Source organism: Eschscholzia californica, unplaced genomic scaffold (genome assembly GCF_041429995.1).
Source record: "Eschscholzia californica isolate CP2 unplaced genomic scaffold, dmEscCali1.0.p SCAF_3, whole genome shotgun sequence".
Taxonomy (NCBI): Eukaryota; Viridiplantae; Streptophyta; class Magnoliopsida; order Ranunculales; family Papaveraceae; genus Eschscholzia; species Eschscholzia californica.
The window spans coordinates 42781633-42803183 of NW_028238420.1; the positions used below are offsets into that span (position 1 = coordinate 42781633).

The following is a 21551-nucleotide window of genomic DNA, read 5'->3' on the forward strand; positions in this document are numbered from 1 at the left end:
GTAGTCGACTTCCAAAAAAAAAAAGAACTTGTGAGACATGGATGGGAGACGATGAATTTCGGGATTTTGTTCAAGAGAGAGATGATGAAATTCTGATTATGCAAGTGTTATCATCACCATCAAGAAGCACACACGATTTGGTTTGTGATCTTTAAAAATCAGTTCCACTTTCAGATTAGGATTTTATAATCCCAATTTCACATTAGGGTTTCAAACCCCATGAACGACTTCAACAATATCTGAGTTTTGTTCGGTTTGATTGCATGAATTCAAAACCAACGATACCAACGATAGATTAATTAGAAGTTTGATTAACCCGACATTTACAATCGAGCTTCAAAATTAAAAACAAGTTATGTAATTTGGCTTCCTCTTGACCTGTTTCTGGAAGATGCCAGTGATAAATCACAAGTTTCATCAACCCAACATTGAAACCGAGCTTCAAAATTGAAAAACAACAAATGGAGCTTTTAGAAATTCAAAACTAGGAAAATCATTTGGAAGTTTCATTAACCCAACACTGAAATTGAGAAAAAGAGAGAGAGAGAGATTCGAAAGAAAGAGATAAGATATAGAGATTGGGAGAGGGTTTTTAGAAATTTGAGCAGGTCAGAGATCAACATGGAGAGAGGGAGATGCGCGGGAGGAGAGAGAGTGCAAAAAAATTAACGGTGGGAAAACGACTTTCCACCTTTTTTGTGAGAAAATTTTCTAATATTTTTCCCTATGAAATTCGATTTTCTCACGTTTTGTTTCTAAAAGCTCTATTTTCATACGTAACAAACAGATCCTTAATCATAAATTAATGGTTGGGGACTCTCCATGACCAATATAGCTAGCTACCTTTTTATCCACCACATGAAGAAAAAACATAAATTAGACATTTTGCAACTGTGCTCTCTCCATAGTTAGAGGTCGGGGTAGCTTTGGTACCAAAGACAGTGACATGACAATCATCTTGTCCTACCATACATTTAAGTATGGTTAGGGTTTTGAGAGGTAAATAGAGATAGAAAGTGAGAGCTCTGTTTGGCAGTCAGTGTTGAGATGTATGGTATAGTACAGTGACATATGGGTTTCCATTCACATGCATATGTTGGGGACAAATCACCTTAAATAATTGAGACATGGACATTCAATTTTTGCCCCAAAAAGTGAGAGAAAACTCAACTTGTATCTAACACCTTAATCCAGGGTATACAGAAATAGTTTAAACCGACCCATCTAACCTCTAATCAAATTAACAACGGCTGATTTAGTTTGGTTATAAAACATCCAAAAGCGAATTGAATGGTTGAGTTAACCATGTACTTTTGAGAGAACTCCTGGGGTTTTGCCCATAATCACTTAAATCATATCCTCATTCTCACACATCACAAGTGAATCTTTTCATTGTAAAAGAAGGGTACTTAGCCCGAAAATGATGGTCGTCCCTAGGCCGACAGCTTACGTGGTTGGCCACGATGGACTGAGTATATTAGAGAGAAGGTACTTGGGTAACTTGACCAATCATGGCTGACCACGTTAGTCGTCGACATGGGTCGGCTAGTCTTTTTCTGGCAAAATATCACTCATGTTTTATTATTCTCCAGGCAGGCTCTGAAAGTTTGAGTCTTTGAGAGAAAGAAGCAACTATAGGTCCCAATTTAGAGATTTGGGTTCAATCTGAAAACCAAAGATTTCTCTTCTCTCTCTCTCTTCTACTGGAAATGCCAAGACCAGGTCCAAGACCTTATGAGTGTGTTAGAAGAGCTTGGCATAGTGATAGGCATCAACCCATGAGAGGTTCTCTTATTCAAGAAATTTTCAGGTATTTTCCCCTCTATCTCCTCTCTCTCTTAGACTATATCATTTCCATTTTTTTTGTTGTATTCTTATAACACTCTGAATATGTTGTGTTTGGATTAGAATCATCAATGATATTCATAGTTCTTCAACTAAGAAAAATAAGGAATGGCAAGAGAAACTCCCCATTGTTGTCTTGAAAGTTGAAGAAATCATCTACTCTAAAGCCAATTCTGAGGTTCACTTCTCTCTTATTTCAACATCATCCAATTTCAAAATTTCCTTGTTTTTGGTTCTTATATCTACCTTACAAGAAATATTTACAAACTTTTCTCATTTTGATTTTGTAATGAAACCCATGTTTAGGCAGAATATATGGATGTTAAGACACTTTATGATAGGGCCAATGAAGCCATTGACATTATTATAAGAAGGGAAGAAAGTACTGAAACAGGAGACCTTTTACAACCTTGTATTGAAGGTACCCATTTCTTCTTTTACTTTCTTTTTCCTTACTATGATCTCATTTTGTGATTGTACTGCATAATTCTTCGATTGGGTTGTTTTCATTTTAGAGAAATTTATATTGTCTTGATATGATTTCACATACTATATTTATAATATATGGTTTTGAAAAGAGATACTCTCTCTTATATCCCCATTTTCATCAGCTGCTCTAGTTTTGGGTTGTACTGCAAGAAGAACTTCAAGGAGTCAAAGGAATAGTAATCCTAGGTGTTATCTCAGCCCAAAAACTCAAGAAACATCTTCTTTCCTTGCTAGAGTTCAAGAAAGTGTAACTCCAGGAGAAGGGTTCTCAAATGTTCGAAGGCCAACGACCCTTAATTCAACTCAATGTAGCACTAATACATTGTGTAACAATTCTGCCATTCATCAAGAAGTCCCCTTGTCAGTAGAAAATGTTTCTCGGTTAGTTGGTAATCAAATATCTTCAACAACTACGGCAATGTCAAACCCCTCGTTTGATTTCGGTCGTGTTTATCCCGTATATTATGGTGTTCCTCATCAAGCTACAAGACCTCAATCTGGATTTCAGAGTCATCGAAGCTCACATTCTAATACGTGTACTTTTGATACGCCCAAAGTTCTGCCCGGTATGGAACCCCGCCTGAAGGGCTTCTTGAAAGACTACGGGCCTGGGAATGCCTCAAAAAGATTGTCTAAAGTGGGTTTTGGAAATGTATCTGAAAACTCGTCTTGGGTTAATTGTGATCTTTCATTGAGGTTGGGCATTGTGTCAACTCCATGTAGAGTTGAAGGAAATAGTCTAATTCAAGGTGTTGAAAGTGCTCGTTCAAGTAGTGCTCGTGAAAATTGCTTGTTTGCCGATCAATCCCCACAAATAGATAAAGAGTTTGGTTTGTTTCCTAGCAAAAAAGCTTATGAATCCTCATAGTCCAGTTCCAAAAAATTGTAATCCTGAGGGTGAAGTTCAGAATTTTGGACCACCAAGTCGAAATCGGAAGAACCTTGTCAGAATTTGAGGAGGATACTTGTTTAGCTCGACAGCCCAAGTTTTGGCCCGACCTGTTCTTCCGGAGTAAAGGGTGGATATGTAGATATCCATGATATTGTATTCTTTTATTTCTTAAGATGACACAAAGAAGATGGATATATCAATCTTCTTTTCGATGTTCTATTACTTCTACACAACTATTGTTTCTTGTCCATCTTCTATAAACCAAATTCCCATTGTCCTTTGGTATTAGTCAATATCTTCATCATGCATTGTGGGGCATCCAAGTAGAGCAATGGATAAAAAGAAAACATAGCAAATTTTACTAGTTATGCTAATCACAAAGTGTCAACAGAAGACAAAAATGAAAAAGTTTCAACAAGAAAATCAATCAAACATAACTTTATTCCAATATTAAACAAATCACTAGTAGAAACCAATACTCAAATTAAAAATTCATGGGCCCTTGGCCTCCCTGATCTAAAACAAGAAAACAGTTATCTACAGAAAATAAGATAATGCTGCAGTTAACAATAAAGTAAAAGTTAATCTAGCTCCGGCGAGTGATGATGATAATGATGCAGAGTTTCCATGTGTATAAGAACTGCTGGGTCCTTCCTTCGGTGCGAACGAAGATATAATAGTAGTATGTGGTGAAGGAGGGATTGTTGGGTTTCCTGCTGGAGGAGTTGTGGAGGAAGGTACAACAAAGGTGGTGGAGGGTGGAGTTGCAGTGATGGAGGGTGGAGTAGCAGTGGTGGAAGGTGGAGTAGTGGTGGGGGTTGGAGTAGAGGCAGCCAAGGGTGCAGTTGCAGTGGTGGGTGGAGGAGTGGAAGTTGTGGTGCGGTTAGTACCATTAACATTAACGAATAGCTTTTGGCCAAACATACAATGTTCACCAACAGTACAGACATAGAAGTGAGCACCGGCTGTGTTGAGACGAATAGTCGAAGGACTAGTACTTAAAATCGAACCGCCGATTGGGATAGACTTAGTGTTTCAAGCATCATAAGCAGCCTTTGAAACTTCAGCAACAGTGTGGACTCCTGGAAAGTTGAATAGTAGAGTGTCTCCGACGACAAAGTTCTGGGAGGAAGCCCAAGTAGAATAATAATCAGATGATGAAGGGATAGTCCATCCCATGTCTTCACCAACTGTGTGTGTAGTACTACCACTGCTCTTACCAATTGCAAATTGTAGCAGAGCCGCTACAACAATCAAATACCCAAACAGAATACTCATTCGATTAGCCATCTCTCTAGCTCTTGATTCTCTCCTTCTCTCTCTGTCTAGTAGTGAATGAATGGACGAAGGAGAGTGCTATTTATACAACAATTAGAATCCTAATATTGGTTAGATTTAGAAGGTCAAAACAGAAGAGAAATCCTTTTCCTAGTAAGTCTCGGACCATCTTTTTCAATACGTTAGGAGACTTGGTCTCTTAAAAAAAAGAAAAGGCCTTTAGTATAGAAAGAGCAATATTTAGTAAAGGCAGTGCGTTAGAAAGGTCAATTTATGTATTTGCTATTCCTTTACCAAATTAGTTTAAGGAGGGCGTTATAAGGATCATTTAATAAATAGTGTTGAAATAGAAGGACTTGGCGTGAAATTAATAATAAATCTAACATTTTATTCACTTATAGTTTCTCTCACATAAACAACCCAAACCCTACTATCGCCACTACTATCAACATCACCATTGGTATTAAAAAACTTGCAAAGTTTACCATCAGTATAGTCTTAGTTCCGAGCTTTTAATGATGCGTCAAGATCTCATGGACGAGGAACCACCGTTAATGAAGAAGGAGACAACCTACATCAAGAAAGAAGATTCCTTTGACTTAAACGAAGACATCGACTTAAACGAAACCTTTGACTTAAACGAGGACATCGACTTAAACGAAGATATCGACTTAAACAAAGACATACATAATGAAGATAATATGTCTCAGGTAAAGAAAAATCATTTTCTTGTCTTCCTCTATGGTTGAACAAACGTTTTATGGTTGTAGGTCGTTTTTGTTTCGTAAAGGATTTTCAGTTGAATCGACTGAAAAAGATAACAAATTTCGGTCGGGTCGGCTGGAAAAGACAACAAATTTCAGTCGTGCCGGCAGAAAAAGACGACAAATTTTGGTCGGGTCGATTGAAAAAGACAATAAATTTCGGCCGGTCCCGCTGAAAATAAGAATAAATTTCTGGTCTAAGAAACGATTAAGGTCCTGCAAAACCATGATCAATATGTTAAACAATTAAACAAAAATTTTGTCACTAGAAACAAAATTTCAATTCTTTTATACTAATAATGAACAACAATTTCAAATCCTCCCAACAAGAGTTATAACTAAAATTGTAAAAAAAAAATCAGTCAGTTATATAAGAAGATGACCAACTATAGCCAAAAGAACTAGACAAAATGGAATTGTGATCTTGGAACCAAAAATTATAAAGATTTACGAAGGTTCAAACTGAAATTGTAACCAAAACAAATCAATCAGTTCAGAAGATGAGGAAGAACTCTTACCTTTCCTTGTTTGTATTCTTCATTGCAATGTTGATACTTGAAATCTTCAAAAGTTACTTTAATTAGTGTTAAAACTCTAAAAATCTATGGAGAAAATAAGCAATAACAAAAACACAGACTCCTCTATGGAGATGAATGTTGTGTTACTCATCTAGGGTTTAGGTTTCCATCTCTATATCTCTCCTTTTGATAAAAACAAACAGATTTAGGTTTTTTTTTCTCGTTTTCAGGATGTTTATCTCTCTTCTCTCTCTTTCATCAAAGGTTTTTGGTCGAACATGATTCTTTCTTCTCTCTCTTTGATCGAAGGTTTTTGGTCGAACATGAGGAACTTTCTTCTCTCTCTTATGGTGGAACATAGTTTGATGGGAGGGACCAAAGTTTAAAGTTGGAATATTTTAGAAAAAGTTTTTATCTCTCCCTATTCTAAAAGAGTGCTCTCCCTATCTAATGCACTGCCTTTGCTAAAAATTTCTATTCCTATACCCAAAGCGAAAAAAAAGAATCCTTGGTCATGTTAACATTTAACCTAACTGTTCCTCAGTAATAGGAAACCGTTTCTCTGTGGCGGAGCGATTTTTCAGGGGGATGGCGCCGCCTCTCTCTCTATCCGCTCCTTTCTCTCTTCTCTAGTTAGCAATCCCATTCTCTGTCTCTCTGTTTTCTGTTCAAGTTTAACCCTCGCCAATTTACGGCGAGGGATTCATTCCTTTCTTCCCCTCTTTCTCTCTCTATTTCGCTATTAATCCGGTCGTGATGGTGTGATTTAACCATGGATAGATCTGGTAGTGGTGGAGTGATTCAGATCTACCGGTGTGACGTGGTTGAAGTGGTGGTGGTGGTGCGATTGGGGCTTACGACAGGATCTGGTGGTGGGTTTTCGTGATGGTGGGCTGGTGGTGGTATAGGCTTTGTGGTGGTGTTGGTGACAGTGATGGTATGATGGTGGTGGTGGTGCGACAGAATTTTAGGGTTTCTTGATGGTGGTGTGGAGAAGGGTTCCGTGGTGATGTTTAATGATGGAGGTGGGTGGGGGGTGGTGGTGGTGGGGTGGTGACGAAGAAGGTTGTGGTTAAAGGTGGTGGTGGTGAGTTTTTGGCGGTTTGTGGTGGAGGTGTGGTCTGCGGTGGCTAGCAAAGGTGATGTTTTTGGTTGAGTGGTCCGTGGTGGTGGTAGTGGTACGGAGACAAGTACAAAAGAGAGATTATTTAGTATTTGTTTACACTTTGTACAATAATGGTGGTCCCTCAGTGGTGGCGGCGACTTCCTGGTAATGACGGAGGCGGCTCTCTCGGCTAGGGTACTTCAGTCTTAGTTATGTTATTGTCGACCTTTAGGGTCTTTTCATTCTCGCCCTTTAGGGTCTTTTGTTTGTGTCTGTGTGTTGTCAATTTCTGTCCCTTCATGTAGGCACTTTACGTTCGAAAGTTTCTAGGAACTTATCTTATGTAACTCTCATGAAGTTGAGGAGAGAAATAACATTATCTACAATGTAACATCTTGATTGTTCACTTATATGAAAGTATGGTATTACTCAAAAAAAAAAAAAAATTAACCTAACCTGAGGCCTTTGTTTCCAACTATGGTCTAGTTATCCCGATTTGTCTTTTTTCTTTTTCGAAGTTATCGTTTCTCTTGTTCGATGTTTAGCAAGTCGGTTTGTACATTGAAACAGAGACTAAAAGTCTAACATAAAACCAATGCAAAAAAAGTATAACATAAAAACCTAAGAGTTTGATTCTGTGGATTCAAGCAAAATGCTTGAATGAAACCAAAGATACATCCGATCAAATCAGGGTTTGATTCTGTGATTCAAACATATCCAGTAAACAGAAAAAATGGTAACTTCCAGTTGTTTCTCCTCTTTGTTTTATCAACTCGAGCATACAAACATTGTCTTTTTCTATACATGTTCCTCGTGAAAGTAATGAACAATCGTTACCTAATTGAGATGAACTTCTTTTGGTCTTGTACATGTTTTAATTTCCTAGCGTGAGCACCGAATTAATGTGATAATTCCATCACTCTTTGTCAAATATCGTATTGAAAAATGTTTGCATATATACTGCACAAGCAGCACAACTAGGAAAATTTGTACCTCTTTACACTTACTATTTTCAAATAAATTCATCTTCTTAATTCGTTTTAAGTACATTTTTTTTGAAGAATATGGTTATATAACTACCCAACTTTGGATGGTTTAAAGAAGAGTCCATGGGTATATAGACCAAAATAATGTTCAAAAAAGGTATATGATCCAATCTTCCCAAAATATGGATATTTAGTCCTTTTACATTATGGACATAAATAACACGTACTTTATTAAATAATACCGTCCATGTCCCTCCTCACAAAATCTCGGGTTTATTTTATTCTCCGGCTGAATCCGGAAAGTTTCTAAAGTGGAAAGGGCGTGATTTGAGTGTTTAAAGCTGGCAACGGTATCAAATTGAAATTGAATTTTCTCTCTCTTCAAAACCGTTTTGGAAATCAAATATTCTCCAAAATCGATTGAATCTGAACCCTAAAACAATCGTAACTACTGAAAAGGTAGCATCCTTTCTTCTTCTCAACTTTTCCTTTTCATTTTTATCAGGTGAAAAGATAAGATTGTTCATCAACACCATTTCGTTTTCAAATCTGTTGAAAAACGAATCGTCGTTATATTCATGTGAAAGCTTTATAAATCTGTTGTTGCATGTTGATTTTATGATAAAGTATAAGTTATTTTTGACAAATACTAATCATTTATTTAATAAGAATAATTTGATGTTTTTTTGTCCATTAAAAGAAAATCTGTTGTTGAAGAAGATGTTGGAAAGAAGAAGACTAACACCAAAGAAACATCGATATCTGAGGTAATGTGTTTGAAATTTGTAGTAATTTATTGTTAATGTATGCCAATACTCTCTAAAGTATGTATCATTTACATATCAGTGTTCAAATTAATATACATTTGCATTTCTTCTAAGTAGCCATTAATTTACATATATCATACTCTGCTTTTTTTTAGAAATAAATCAATAATGTATCATAAAGTATGTATACTTTACGTAATATATGGTTGCATGTACATTTCTGATCTATAATTTATTGTACAGGTTGGTGGGAGTTCTAAAAATTATAAATTGAAGATGTTATTGGGAGTCCACGAGCATGTCGAATCTGGTTGTTAAAGGACTCTGATAGCTGAGAAGATATAGCTGTGTACCTGTTTAAAAAACAACACTATATGGTTATTTTATCATTAAAAAAACTTAAAACATTTGTATAAATTATGAATGAAGTAACATAAACTATGATCATGCCGGAAAAACCACACATAATATATAGATAATACTTGATTATCCATAATAAATTACGTATACTTTATGAGACAAATAATAATGTTTTTCGATAAGATTTCATAATTTATGATAAAGAACTTCGATTTCCGAGCTCTATTAGCCAATCTTAAATTCAGATTGTTCCTTAGATGCCAAAAACAAAAGGTCATCTGTGATATCAAATTTACATACATTAATAATGTAACATTTAATAAAAAACAAATGAGATGGATCATAAATAACAGGTACAGATCAATAAATTATGTATAATGTATGGAAAAGTACAATTGTTTATTAGGTTAAGAGAAGTTTTATATGCTTGTCATGACCACTGTTCTGGTAAAAAAAGGACGTATAATGTTGGATAAATTTTTCATACTTTCCGCACCTTTGTTCATTAATACTATCATCTTACGTGAAATGTATGCAGATTGTATCAGAAAGTATGGTAAGTTATCGTAAGTAACTGTAATTTTTATTCTGTTACAAGAATCAGAAAGGATAAACATCAAGATATTATTAGCAAATTGTATCAGAAAGTATGGAAAGTTATCGTAAAGTACCTGTACTTTTTATTCTGTTATAAGAATAAGTGTGGATAATCACAAAGATCAAGAATTGTACGGACAAATGATTTTGATCTGCAAAAAAAAAAAAAAAGAAGAGGATTTAACGTAGATCTGAAGAAATATACAATGAACATTGGAAGGAGAAATAACATACTAAAATTGAACAAATCATTAAATAAGAAATAAACATCAAAGATCTTAACGAGTTATGAAAGTTTTAGAGAGAGAAACTATAAATCTTCCATTCCAAGCTAGTTAAGATGGAAACAGATCTTATGTAGTTGGATCACAAATGTAATATGTTCTATAATAGAGCATCGTAATCTGATAATGAAAAAAAAGAATCATCATTAGATCTTAACAATGGTGTTAATACAAAACTGAAAATTTTAAACCTTATAAAAGATGGATGATTTTCGAGCAATCTAATGAAGATGAAAGAAAAGTTCTGAGATTAATGGAGGTTTAACAACTAGCTTCGAGTTTAAGAGAGAGGAAATAAAAAAATTTCCGTTACATAATATAATGAAGCTAAGATTACTTTGAATAGAAATGTGATTGGAGAGAGAATGATGGATATAAAAAAAGGAAGGAGATATGCTACGATTTTATGGTTAATCGGTTACATTAGATAAGGAAGGTTATATTCGGTATTAAGAAAGATTAAGTATTATAGAGATTTGTGATTTCTCTCTAGATGAGACCAAATGGACTAGATATCCATTTATATTATTATTTTGGTTTTGAAAACCTTTATAGGATTATAGAGGACTAAATCTCCTATTAAGACCCGTTTTTTGGGCTATAAACTCAAAAATTATTTAAAGAATTACTATGGGGTGAATTGAAAATTGATAATCTAAAGCATCATCCTTTAAAATTAGCACTAGAATTCATTTCCCTGTAAGCCCCGAAGATCTCGTAAACATGTAGTTGTATTATTCTCACACTCCCCCTCACGTGTGGCGTTCTCTGAGCCTAACCCGTGTTTTTTTTTCTTTACGGGTGACCTGGAGCACGTGTGGCTTTTAAGCCTATCACGTGTGGGCCTAGCTCTGATATCATGTTAAGTTTGTGGTCATCCAACTCAAAACCAATTGGCAATGAGTGGAGATGACCTATACTTTATATTCTTGGTTGCTAGTTACCCATTCTCCCATGTGGGACTATTCTCACAATTTCATCAATATAAAATCAGATTGTGGCATTATGCAAAATTCTATTTGTAGCATTGAAATTTATCCAAATGGACTTGTAGTCAAGTTGGTTCTCCATTCCTCTGTGATAGCAAGATGTGGTGAGTACGAATCACGAGGCTTGTAATTTATCCTCTAGGGTTGTAATTTATTCTCTAGAGTATGAAGAATGATAAAGTTCCTTGGCAAATTAGAAACATAGTCATGGCTATTCATAGTGAAACACAACACTTCAAGAAGGTAGAATTTCATCATATCTCTAGAGAGCTTAATGAGATTGCTCATACTTAAGCAAATGAAATATTACCAATAAACTACGTAAGCAATGGGAGGAAGGAGAACCTCGTGATTGCATTACATCTTTAGAATTGGAGAGTAACACAAGTGTACTTGAAATTTCAAATGAATAAATAACGCTCACGCCTGCTTCATCAAAAAAAAAAAAAATGTAAGCCCCAAAAGATCTTGTAAACAATATTTGTATACGTTCAGATGCATTTCATCAACATGAAATCAGATTATGGCATTATGTTAGGCAAATGGATTTGTAGTCAAGTTGGTTCCGTTCTCTTCTATGATAGCAAGATGATGCGAGTACGAACAACCACCATGGTAGTAATTATACTCGAGAGGGGTATATGTATAAAGTAAAGTAGGTGTAACTTTTTCTTGGCCGGTAAGATGTGTAGTAATTTACATGAAGTTTAGTTTCAAGCTACCGTCTTTTTGGTGTATTAATGCCATATTTGACACATTGACAGTTTTATGTGTTTATTTCATCTTATGTTGTTCACCGTAGTTATGTACTTATTTCATCGTCATGTATCAACTCTATAAGAGATTGCAATGAAATTAACTAAAGCATAGAAAATTTTACTACTCGTGCTTACGCAATTTCATCACAAGACAAAGAAAAAAAAGCTTCGACTAGAAAATCAATCAAACCAATTTATTTCGACTATTAGACAAATCACTAGTAAACACCAATATTCAAATTAAAAAAAAACACTTTGGCCTTTGGCCTCTCTGATCTAAACAAGAAACAGTTGCAAAATCTATAGGAAGAAAGCTAATGTTGCCATGGATAATGAAGTAAAAAGTAATGTAGCTGCGGTGAGTGATGATGATGACGACGCAGAGTTTCCATGTCTACTAGTAGGTCCCTCAGTCGGTGAGAACGAAGAACTAATAGTAGTATGTGTTGAAGGAGGGATTGTTGGGTTTCCTGATGGTGGAGTTGTGGTGAAGGAAGGTACAACAAAGGTGGTGGTGGAGGGTGGAGTGGCGATGGTGGAAGGTGGAGTGGTGGTGGCGGAGGAAGGTACATCAACGGTGGTGGAGGGAGGAGTAGCGGTGGTGGGGGGGTGGAGGAGTGACTGTGGTGGAAGGTGGTGTAACTGTGGCGGAGGGTGTAGCTGCGGTGGTGGGTGGAGGAGTGGAAGTAGTGGTGCGGTTGATACCATTAACATTAATGAATAACTTTTGGCCAAACATACAATGTTCACCAACAGTACATATGTAGAAGTGAGCACCGGCTGTGTTGAGACGAATAGTCGAAGGACTAGTACTTAAAATCGAACCACCGATTGGGATAGACTTAGTGTTGCAAGCATCATAAGCAGCCTTTGAAACTTCAGCAACAGTGTGGACTCCTGGAAAGTTGAATAGTAGAGTGTCTCCGACGACAAAGTTCTTGGAGGAAGCCCAAGTAGAATAATAATCAGATGATGAAGGGATAGTCCATCCCATGTCTTCTCCAACTGTGTGTGTTGTACTACCACTGCTCTTACCAATTGCAAATTGTAGCAGAGCTGCTACAAGGACCAAATACCCAAACACAATTCTCATTCGATGCTGCCAACAATGGGGTGCTTCCAGCCACTTCATTATCCCAAGAGAAATACCAAGGTTTCTTAAATCTTTTTCACCAAGAAGGAAACTCTATGGGCATCGCCGACCATAACCAAGGGAAAATCAAACCAGGAATCAACCTTACAGGTCTGGAGGGTCGAGTTCGCAGGTCAAGAAGTCAAGAGGACTGGGTCGTAGACCGGAAATCAAACCTTCACCTGTTAATATTTTTATGGGCACCGACTATCTTTGAGCTTAACCTGTGACAAGAGACAAAACACACGTGACCGTAAGATCTCTCGGACACCAGGATGGTGCCTGCCCAAAGGGGCTCCAAAGGTCAAGTCAGTAAACTTGGCAAATATTGAATACGAATAATAAATCAGAGTTTGGGCAATCGGGTTAAATGTGTTATCTGAGCAAGACGATCGTTGGGAGAGAAGGTGAAACAACCGGGTGTATGCTTGCCTAATTCTTTAGTCGTCGAGTGAGATAAAGTGTTAGTACTCTTTGGTCGTTAATAGTGAGAAAGGTCAGTCGTCTTCTATTTATCAAGTGGTCGTATGGAGAAAGAAAGATAAGTCATCTTCTTTGATCAGGTGATCGTCTGGAGAGAGAAAGATCTGTCGTCTTCCTTGATCAGGTGATCATCTGGAGAGAAAAAGATCAGTCGCCTTCCTTTATCAGGTGATCTTCTAGAGAGAGAAAGATCGTAGCAGTCGTCAGTTGCTTGATCAAGTGGTTTAGATGATAGATGTGAGAGAAAGTAATTGGTTGATTGCGGGAGAGTTGGATGCCATTTAGTCGATAATCCGATGATCTTATATAGTGTTTTGTGGTCCACTGTCAATCTTGGTCAACTGTCACCTTATGGTGGGTTGTCGTTTTGAATGTGGTAACGCCTGGACATGAATGCAGATACCGTAACTCCCATCCAATGAATATATTGACGATATTCTTTACCGACTGTTATCTTGGATAACCGTAACGCCTCAACGGGTATATGGGAAGAAATATCGACCAACATTTCTGTGCAGGGCTGACTTCTTTATCCGGGGCTGACTTGTCTGTTTAATACACTTGTATTTTCTTGTCGCCTTAGGTTTTTGAAGATGAATGGGTCGGGTGTTGGGATTTACACCCTTCTACTAATGTTTATAGCGGATAACGACATCATATGTCTAATATTAGTATCCCCAGGATCACATGTATAAACTAATAATGCTAAGTAAATAAAACTAGTTCGATGATTACCTTAATCGCTAGTTTTTCCTTCGAACCTTTCCAATTGCTTTTGAGAAGACCAAGAGCTTCAAACGTAGCTCCTCTACTTGGGACAAGCAATCAACTTGATCTCCCACCTTGTTGTTAGGTAGCACACCAATGGTTGTTGGATAGAAGAACTACTTTTTCTTTGACTAGATAGATAGTTGAGAATTAGCTCACTTTCTCCTCACTACTTGATGTGGTAGTGTGTAAGAAAGCTTAGAGAGAAATTCCACACCTTATTCTCTGTCCTCAGAGTGTTTATATAGAACCCTAATAAGAATCCACCTCCTTTTAGGTTTCCTAAAACACCCTTTAGAATAAGATTTAGGGAAATTGTCGAAAATAGCAACTAGTTGATATTTTCTCAATTTCCTAAGGAGATGGCGTCCAAACTCAGCCAAAATTGGCAGATGTAATGTTCATAACATAAGGAAATAGGGGTGTTCATTGGTTCGGTATCCGGTATTTTGGTGACATCCGTTACCAAACCACTCATGGTTTGGTTAGTGATTTTTCAAACCGTTACCAAACCGATCAGAGTTTGGTTCGGTTACTAACCAAACCATCATAAGCGGTTTGGATACTACTGGATACCAAACCATTCATAAAACGCAATTTGTTCTCCATGAAAATCGGCGAATCGAGTTACTTTCTTCATACATTGACGTATAAAATCAAGACAACACTCCTGAAAAACTTGGAGAAACAATCAAACTAACATATGCATCGAAAAAACATTTGAAACATGAAAGACATGTGCAGGTCCCCCGCCGAAATATTATATAGTAGCTAGTAACATTGATGATACATGAATTGTTTTAATCTAATACTAGCTAGTAACATTATATTGTAGTAGTGTTATTGTTTTGTATGGAAAGTGGTTATTCTTATTTATAGCAACTTGATGAAAGATATGTATTTGTATGAAATCATAGAGATACGATAGATGTATTTTAGAAAAATTTATGTAAATATATAATTATATATATATATTAATTGAACTTGACTAGTTCGGTTTGGTTTTAATGGTTCCTAAAAAGTGCATCCACTTACCGAACCAAACCTGTTGGTTTTTGGAAATCTACAACCGTACCAAACCACTCGTCGTTTGGTTTGGTTTGAAAACCGACTGGACCGGTTTGGATTGGTTTGGTTTGATTGGTTCGGTCTATTTTTGCACACCCCTATAAGGAAACGTCCCTCCAAAAATCAGCCCAATCTGAGCCCTAAAAGTGCCCGAATCGGTTTAGGCCCAAACCCCATTTTTGGGCTCTTTGTACTATCTTTGCCTAATTTCTCTTTAGGCCTATGAGATATATTTATGGGACACTCCCGTTATTATATCTCACTCCCACTAGTCATATCCTAGATCCAATTGACACTCTTATGTGTAACCTGTTGTAGGATCCGGTCGAAGTTAGCCGCGAATTACTTCGTAATTCGACGATCTTGGTTGGTTTCTAGCTTAAACTCCACGACCCCTAAATCAACCGGACTTGATGATCAATTTTCCTAGCCGACAAATTCCTCGCATTGCATCCTTGGTCGAAGGACATCTTCTTCAACTCCTTCATCAGGCCCATTTTTCATTCGGTTCCCGGCCTTGGCCCGCTAATCGTTGATTTCTAGGGGCGCTCTTGATGATGGGTTTTGGCTCATACAACAGTATAAACGTTCACTCCTCTCCTTGTTTTATCGATTCAGGTGCTGCAAAGGATATATGTTATTATTTACCTCGTTTTTCTCATTATTTTACCGCTCCACCGAACTATTTCGTCCGTCTACCGGATGGTTCTCGTATTCAAGTTCTTCATATTGGTATAATATTTTTCAATAAATAATTTCTTCTTCACAATGTTTTACACATTTCGGAATTTAAAATCAATTTAATTTCTGTATCCCAAATCACTAATTCTCTTCGATGTCTTATAACATTTGATTTCGCTTCTTGTGTCTTTCAGGACCCATTGACGAAAACGAGGATTGAACTTGGTGATCTTCATTAAGGACTTTACTTTCTAGGCACGGATCTTAGGATTTGTTCTTTTTCACTTTCAGTTGTTTCTCATCTTTGTTTATCAACGCGAGCACACAAAAATCGTCCTTTTCTGTACATTTTTTTCGTGCAAGTAATGATCAATTATAAACTAGGAAAACTGAACTACTTTTGGTCTTGTATGTGTTTTAAGGTCCTCGATTCAACACCAAATAAGTGTGATAAGCCCATCACTTTTCGTGAAATACCGTTTTGAAAAACGTTTCGGTACATACTGCACAAGCAGAACAAATTGCACCCTAAAACTTAATATTTTCAAATAAGTTCGTGTTAATAATTCGTTTGAGTAAAGACAAAACGTATAAAAATATGGTTGGTAAATCACCCAATTTTGGATGGTTTACAAGAATTACTATGAGGTGAATTGAAAATTGGTGATCATCTCCACCTAAGCCCCAAAGATCTCGTAGACACGTAGTTGTATAAGTTCATATGCATTTCATCAATATACAGTCAGATCGTGGCATTATGCGAAATTCTATTTGTAGCATTTCAATAGCATTAAAATTTACGCAAATGGAATTGTAGTCAAGTTGCTTCTCCATTCCTCTGTGATAGCAAGATGATGTGAGTATGAACCACGAGGGTTGTAATTTATTCTCTAGAGGTGTTTATGTATAAATTAAGTATGTGTTAGTTTTTTCTTGGCCTGCAAGATATGTAACGTTGTTTGTGTGATAGTTTAATTTTTAGCTCCATCATCTTGGTGTATTTTTGTCGTATTTGACATTCATTGACAATTTTATGTTTATTTCATCTTTTGATCCTTATGTATCAACTCTATATGAGGTTGCAATGAATCTAAATAAAATGTAGAAGATTGTACTACTTGTGCTTACACAAAATTTCATCACAAGACATAGAAGCAAAAACTCCAACAAGAAAATCAATCAAACCAAATTTTGTTCTTAGTATTAAAAAAATCACTAGTAAACACCAATATTGAAACTAAAAAAAGAAAAGAAACACTTTGGCCCTTGGCCTCCCTGATCTAAAACAAGAAACAGTTGCATAATCTATAGGAAGAAAGCTAATGTTGCCATGGATAATAAAGTAAAAAGTAAAGTAGCGCCCGTGAGTGATGATGATGACGACGCAGAGTTTCCATGTCTACTAGTAGGTCCCTCAGTCGGTGAGAACGAAGAACTAATAGTAGTATGTGTTGAAGGAGGGATTGTTGGGTTTCCTGATGGTGGAGTTGTGGTGAAGGAAGGTACAACAAAGGTGGTGGTGGAGGGTGGAGTGGCGATGGTGGAAGGTGGAGTGGTGGTGGCGGAGGAAGGTACATCAACGGTGGTGGAGGGAGGAGTAGCGGTGGTGGGGGGTGGAGGAGTGACTGTGGTGGAAGGTGGTGTAACTGTGGCGGAGGGTGTAGCTGCGGTGGTGGGTGGAGGCGTGGAAGTAGTGGTGCGGTTGATACCATTAACATTAATGAATAACTTTTGGCCAAACATACAATGTTCACCAACAGTACATATGTAGAAGTGAGCACCGGCTGTGTTGAGACGAATAGTCGAAGGACTAGTACTTAAAATCGAACCACCGATTGGGATAGACTTAGTGTTGCAAGCATCATAAGCAGTCTTTGAAACTTCAGCAACAGTGTGGACTCCTGGAAAGTTGAATAGTAGAGTGTCTCCGACGACAAAGTTCTTGGAGGAAGCCCAAGTAGAATAATAATCAGATGATGAAGGGATAGTCCATCCCATGTCTTCTCCAACTGTGTGTGTTGTACTACCACTGCTCTTACTAATTGCAAATTGTAGCAGAGCTGCTACAAGGACCAAATACCCAAACACAATTCTCATTCGATTAGCCATCTGTCTCTCTTTCTCTTGAATCTCTCTTTATCTCACTCTTGAATCTCCCTTGAGTCTTCTTCCTGTCTACAAGTGAATGAATGAATGAAAAAGGGGAGGGGCGTTAACTATTTATATAGATATGCTGCCCAAACAATTGAATCCAAATATATACTGGCTGAATTTAATTAGAAACTGGAAATAGAATAGGAATCCTTTTCCTAATAGGTCTCCGATCACCTCCTCTTTATCTTACCTAATGAAATAGGATTGTCAGAAAAATAGAAACAACAAGAATACCTATATTCTTGCCATAGGCAGCCCTGACCGCAAGAAGGCAAAGGCAGTCAGAGTACCTTTGAGTTGGGCTAATGTGTAGGTAGAGTATAAGGTTGGAATCAAAATTTTATAGAGCCTGGATTTTGAAGCTGAATTCTAATGCTTTTTGGCAGGCCTCTAGCAAAACTGGAGTTGCCTCGTTTCGCTTAATATAATATGACAAAACGGTGTCGATGTAAAACTTTCTTATGAACAAGTTTTGGCGCTGTAATATTATAAAGAAAAATGCTGAAAGGCCCGAAAAAATGGGTCGACCACGGGCCGAAAATCGACTTGGCCTGCTCCAATTGGACAGACCCGAGTGAGAGAGAAACAACACGTCCAATGGAAATCGGCCACGTCGACTTTCGCCATGAGGTCGGCCTACTTTTCCGGGTCTTTTAGAATCAGTATCATAAAAGAGTTTTAAGAAAGAACTTGAATAAGTTCCTGTTACAAAACTAACTGAAATGTGATCATCAATTTACTTTGATTTTTTTTCTTTTCTTTTCTTTTGAGTGACAATACTTAAAAAGAATTGTGCTCAATGTATACAAACTCGGTAACCGTGAAGAGGTAAATCACCTCTTGAATTAAGTTTGAATATACTCGAATGAAAGAGAGAGAGAGAGAGAGACAGAAACCGTGCGAAGGAGATAGAGGGAGAGATGAGAAAATATTTCTCTGTGTGTTTATTCATGAACTGTACATGAGTATTTATAGGTTTACATGTAGTTATCAACTAAGAACAGATAACATAAAATCTAATCAAATCTTATCTACGCTTTATCACATAAAATAACAACTTTCCACTATGATACCCTAAACCTAATCTGGCCGGTTTGTGTTTTCGGTTGCGGGCCTCATTGCTTCATTCGGCTGGACCTCATGGCTTCACTCGGTTTGGCCTAGTGGTGTGCCTTAATAGTAAGGAACCACAAACTTTAGTGATTTCACATTTTCATGACCAATATAGCAAGCAAAAGATCAATAAAAATGAACAATGAGCTTCCCATTTCATTCATATCTTGATGCTAAAGTGACAAGTAACACAATAAGAACACCATAGAATACGAGTTTTGATCTTGTATGCACTGTACGGAAGTGCAGAGTAAATGTTAATTATGAAAACAAACTCAAACAAAAAATTAAAATCAGAACTAATACCCTCCTGCAGCATGTAAATCAGCAGAAGTTGCATTAATCTGAGCTTCAAACATATTAGGGAAAACACCTCGAGAATGTGCACTAAAAATCTGAATCAAATTAGTTAAATCTATTCAATTAATGGTGTTATAAACGTTTTTTTACTGCATTGAGAAGAACTTTGGAGAGTTATTCATTGTTATCTCGACCCAAAACTTCGTTACCGCCAACTATTCCACGAATATGTTTATCGGGATGATGTGGTAGTACATTTTTTTGACCCATATTGTAGCTCTATCTTCATACAAACTCATGTCTTTTTCTTCTCCGTTACATTTTCTGAAACAAATACCATTGAATTTTCGAGCTTGAATGTGTCTATGGGCAAAGTACAATGTTAATGTAAAGAGAAACTCAAACCACAAAGAAATAAACTTTTTTGAGGTAAGAGTTTTAATTCCACCGTAAAATGTTTTTTGTTCACGAGAAACTATAGACCCGTGAGAGACGTCTAATATTTCATCTAAATAAGCAAACTTCCTACTAACATTTCTATTAAGGATACACAGGGCCACAAGCCCACTCGATGCCACAAGCCCAGTCGACCTAACTCGGTAACATCAAACCCTAATCGTTTTGATTAAGGAAACCTATGATTTCATGTGAAGATTGTTGTAATAAGTATAGATAAGGATTATAATATCTTTGATTTAATCTTTGGTTTAGATGATAAGTCTTTGTAAACCTATAAATACCCGTGTAATCAATGAAGTAATACACAGAGAAGTATTTTCTCAAACCTCTCTCTCTCTCTCTCTCTCTCTGTCGTTCTCTCTCTTATTCTCGGTTTCTCGTTTTCTCTCTCTCTCTCTCCTTCTCCCTCATTCAAATATAATCACAGTCATAATCAAAAGGTGAATTAGCTCTTCATATGGTATAAGATCTGAGTTCGGTGTAAAAAAAACAAGTACTATTATATATTGTTTTCCTAATGGCAACTCACGCAGATTCTACATCCTCTCAATATACTCCTGGTACACCACCTCATTCTAATCCGATAGATGTTTATGATTCTTGCTCACCTACAACGGTTCTCAAAACTCCATTACTAACCTGATATAATTATGCTGCTTGGCCAAGAGCTATGAAGATGGCACATCGTGCTAAAGACAAGTTAGGGTTCGTTGATGGTTCCCTTCCCAAACCCTCTTCCTCTTCCGAATTAAACCAATGGGGAAAGGTGTAATGATCTTGTCTGTAGTTGGATTATCCACTCCATTGCTCAAGACATTCGTTCTTCTCTTCTCTACGATGGTAATGCAAACCGAAATATGACGTAATCTTCATGATACATTCTTTCAAACGAATGCGCCAAAAATTTATCAGTTAAAAAGAGTTATTTCTTCTTTCAAGCAAGAAGCAAACGATATTTCTTTTTTTACTTTACTCATCTTAACTCTCTCTACGATGAACTCTAATCACTATTAGCTGTTGATCCATGTATTTGTGGACATGGGAAGTCGACCAAACGATGTTCCTTCAAGGACTCCATGATCATTTTTCAGGAGCCAAATCCTTCTCATGGATCATTTTCCATATATACTTTATTTGCACTATCTTGTTAAACAAGAAGAGATTTAACAGAACATTATGGTGGCTACCACAAATGCTCCCGAAGCGATAGCTCTTGCCGTCGGTTAAATCGACTGCAATCAGCCGGAACGAGTTGGCCGTCAACGTCAAAAGAATTCTCGCCCTTACTGTGATTATTTCCGCACCCACAACCATGTTTGGGCGCAATTCTTTCAGCTCCACAGTTACCCGGGCCCAGCAGGCGGTGGAGCGAGACGACGACCCAACAGACAACCGGTTTCACTTGCTGCTGTTATAGACACTGCCAACCGGGGGTGCTTCCAGCCACTTCATTATCCCAAGAGAAATACCAAGGTTTCTTAAATCTTTTGCACCAGGAACGAAACTCTATGGGCATCGCCGGCCATAACCAAGGACAAATCAAACCAGGAATCAACCTTACAGGTCTGGAGGGACGAGTTCGCAGGTCAAGAAATCAAGAGGACCGGGTCGTAGACCGGAAATCAAACCTTCACCTGTTAATATTTGTATAGGCACCGACTATATTTGAGCTTAACCTGTGACAAGAGACAAAACACACGTGCCGTAAGATCTCTCGGACACCAGGATGGTGCCGGCCCAAAGGCGCTCCAACGGTTAAGT

General features: G+C 37.3%; 3 protein-coding genes across 5 annotated transcripts; 1 reads left to right on the forward strand and 2 right to left on the reverse strand.

The window, feature by feature from the left end:
• The first annotated feature begins 1288 nt into the window (after nucleotides 1-1288).
• Nucleotides 1289-16045, forward strand: LOC147550524 (histone acetyltransferase). 3 transcript variants are annotated; one of them, XM_086669756.1, is made up of 5 exons: nucleotides 1289-1810; nucleotides 1909-2023; nucleotides 2152-2266; nucleotides 8578-8644; nucleotides 8888-9034. In XM_086669756.1, the coding sequence occupies exons 1-5, from the start codon at nucleotides 1710-1712 to the stop codon at nucleotides 8916-8918; spliced, it is 429 nt and encodes a 142-aa protein (XP_086525882.1). In that variant the 5' UTR covers nucleotides 1289-1709; the 3' UTR covers nucleotides 8919-9034. The 3 variants fall into 3 exon arrangements, with proteins under 3 accessions (XP_086525882.1, XP_086525883.1, XP_086525881.1); XM_086669757.1 differs by lacking the exons at nucleotides 8578-8644; nucleotides 8888-9034 and adding an exon at nucleotides 15959-16045; XM_086669755.1 differs by lacking the exons at nucleotides 8578-8644; nucleotides 8888-9034 and adding an exon at nucleotides 2457-3514.
• On the reverse strand, nucleotides 3764-4532 carry LOC147550525 (uncharacterized). The gene is made up of 2 exons (XM_086665316.1): nucleotides 4268-4532; nucleotides 3764-4135 (listed from the first exon to the last, which is right to left on the reverse strand). The coding sequence occupies exons 1-2, from the start codon at nucleotides 4514-4516 to the stop codon at nucleotides 3764-3766; spliced, it is 621 nt and encodes a 206-aa protein (XP_086521442.1). The 5' UTR covers nucleotides 4517-4532.
• Nucleotides 16046-16941: 896 nt separating the features above from the next.
• On the reverse strand, nucleotides 16942-17873 carry LOC147550526 (uncharacterized). The gene has a single exon (XM_086668463.1). The coding sequence runs from the start codon at nucleotides 17871-17873 to the stop codon at nucleotides 17070-17072; it is 804 nt and encodes a 267-aa protein (XP_086524589.1). The 3' UTR covers nucleotides 16942-17069.
• Between the last annotated feature and the right edge of the window lie 3678 nt (nucleotides 17874-21551).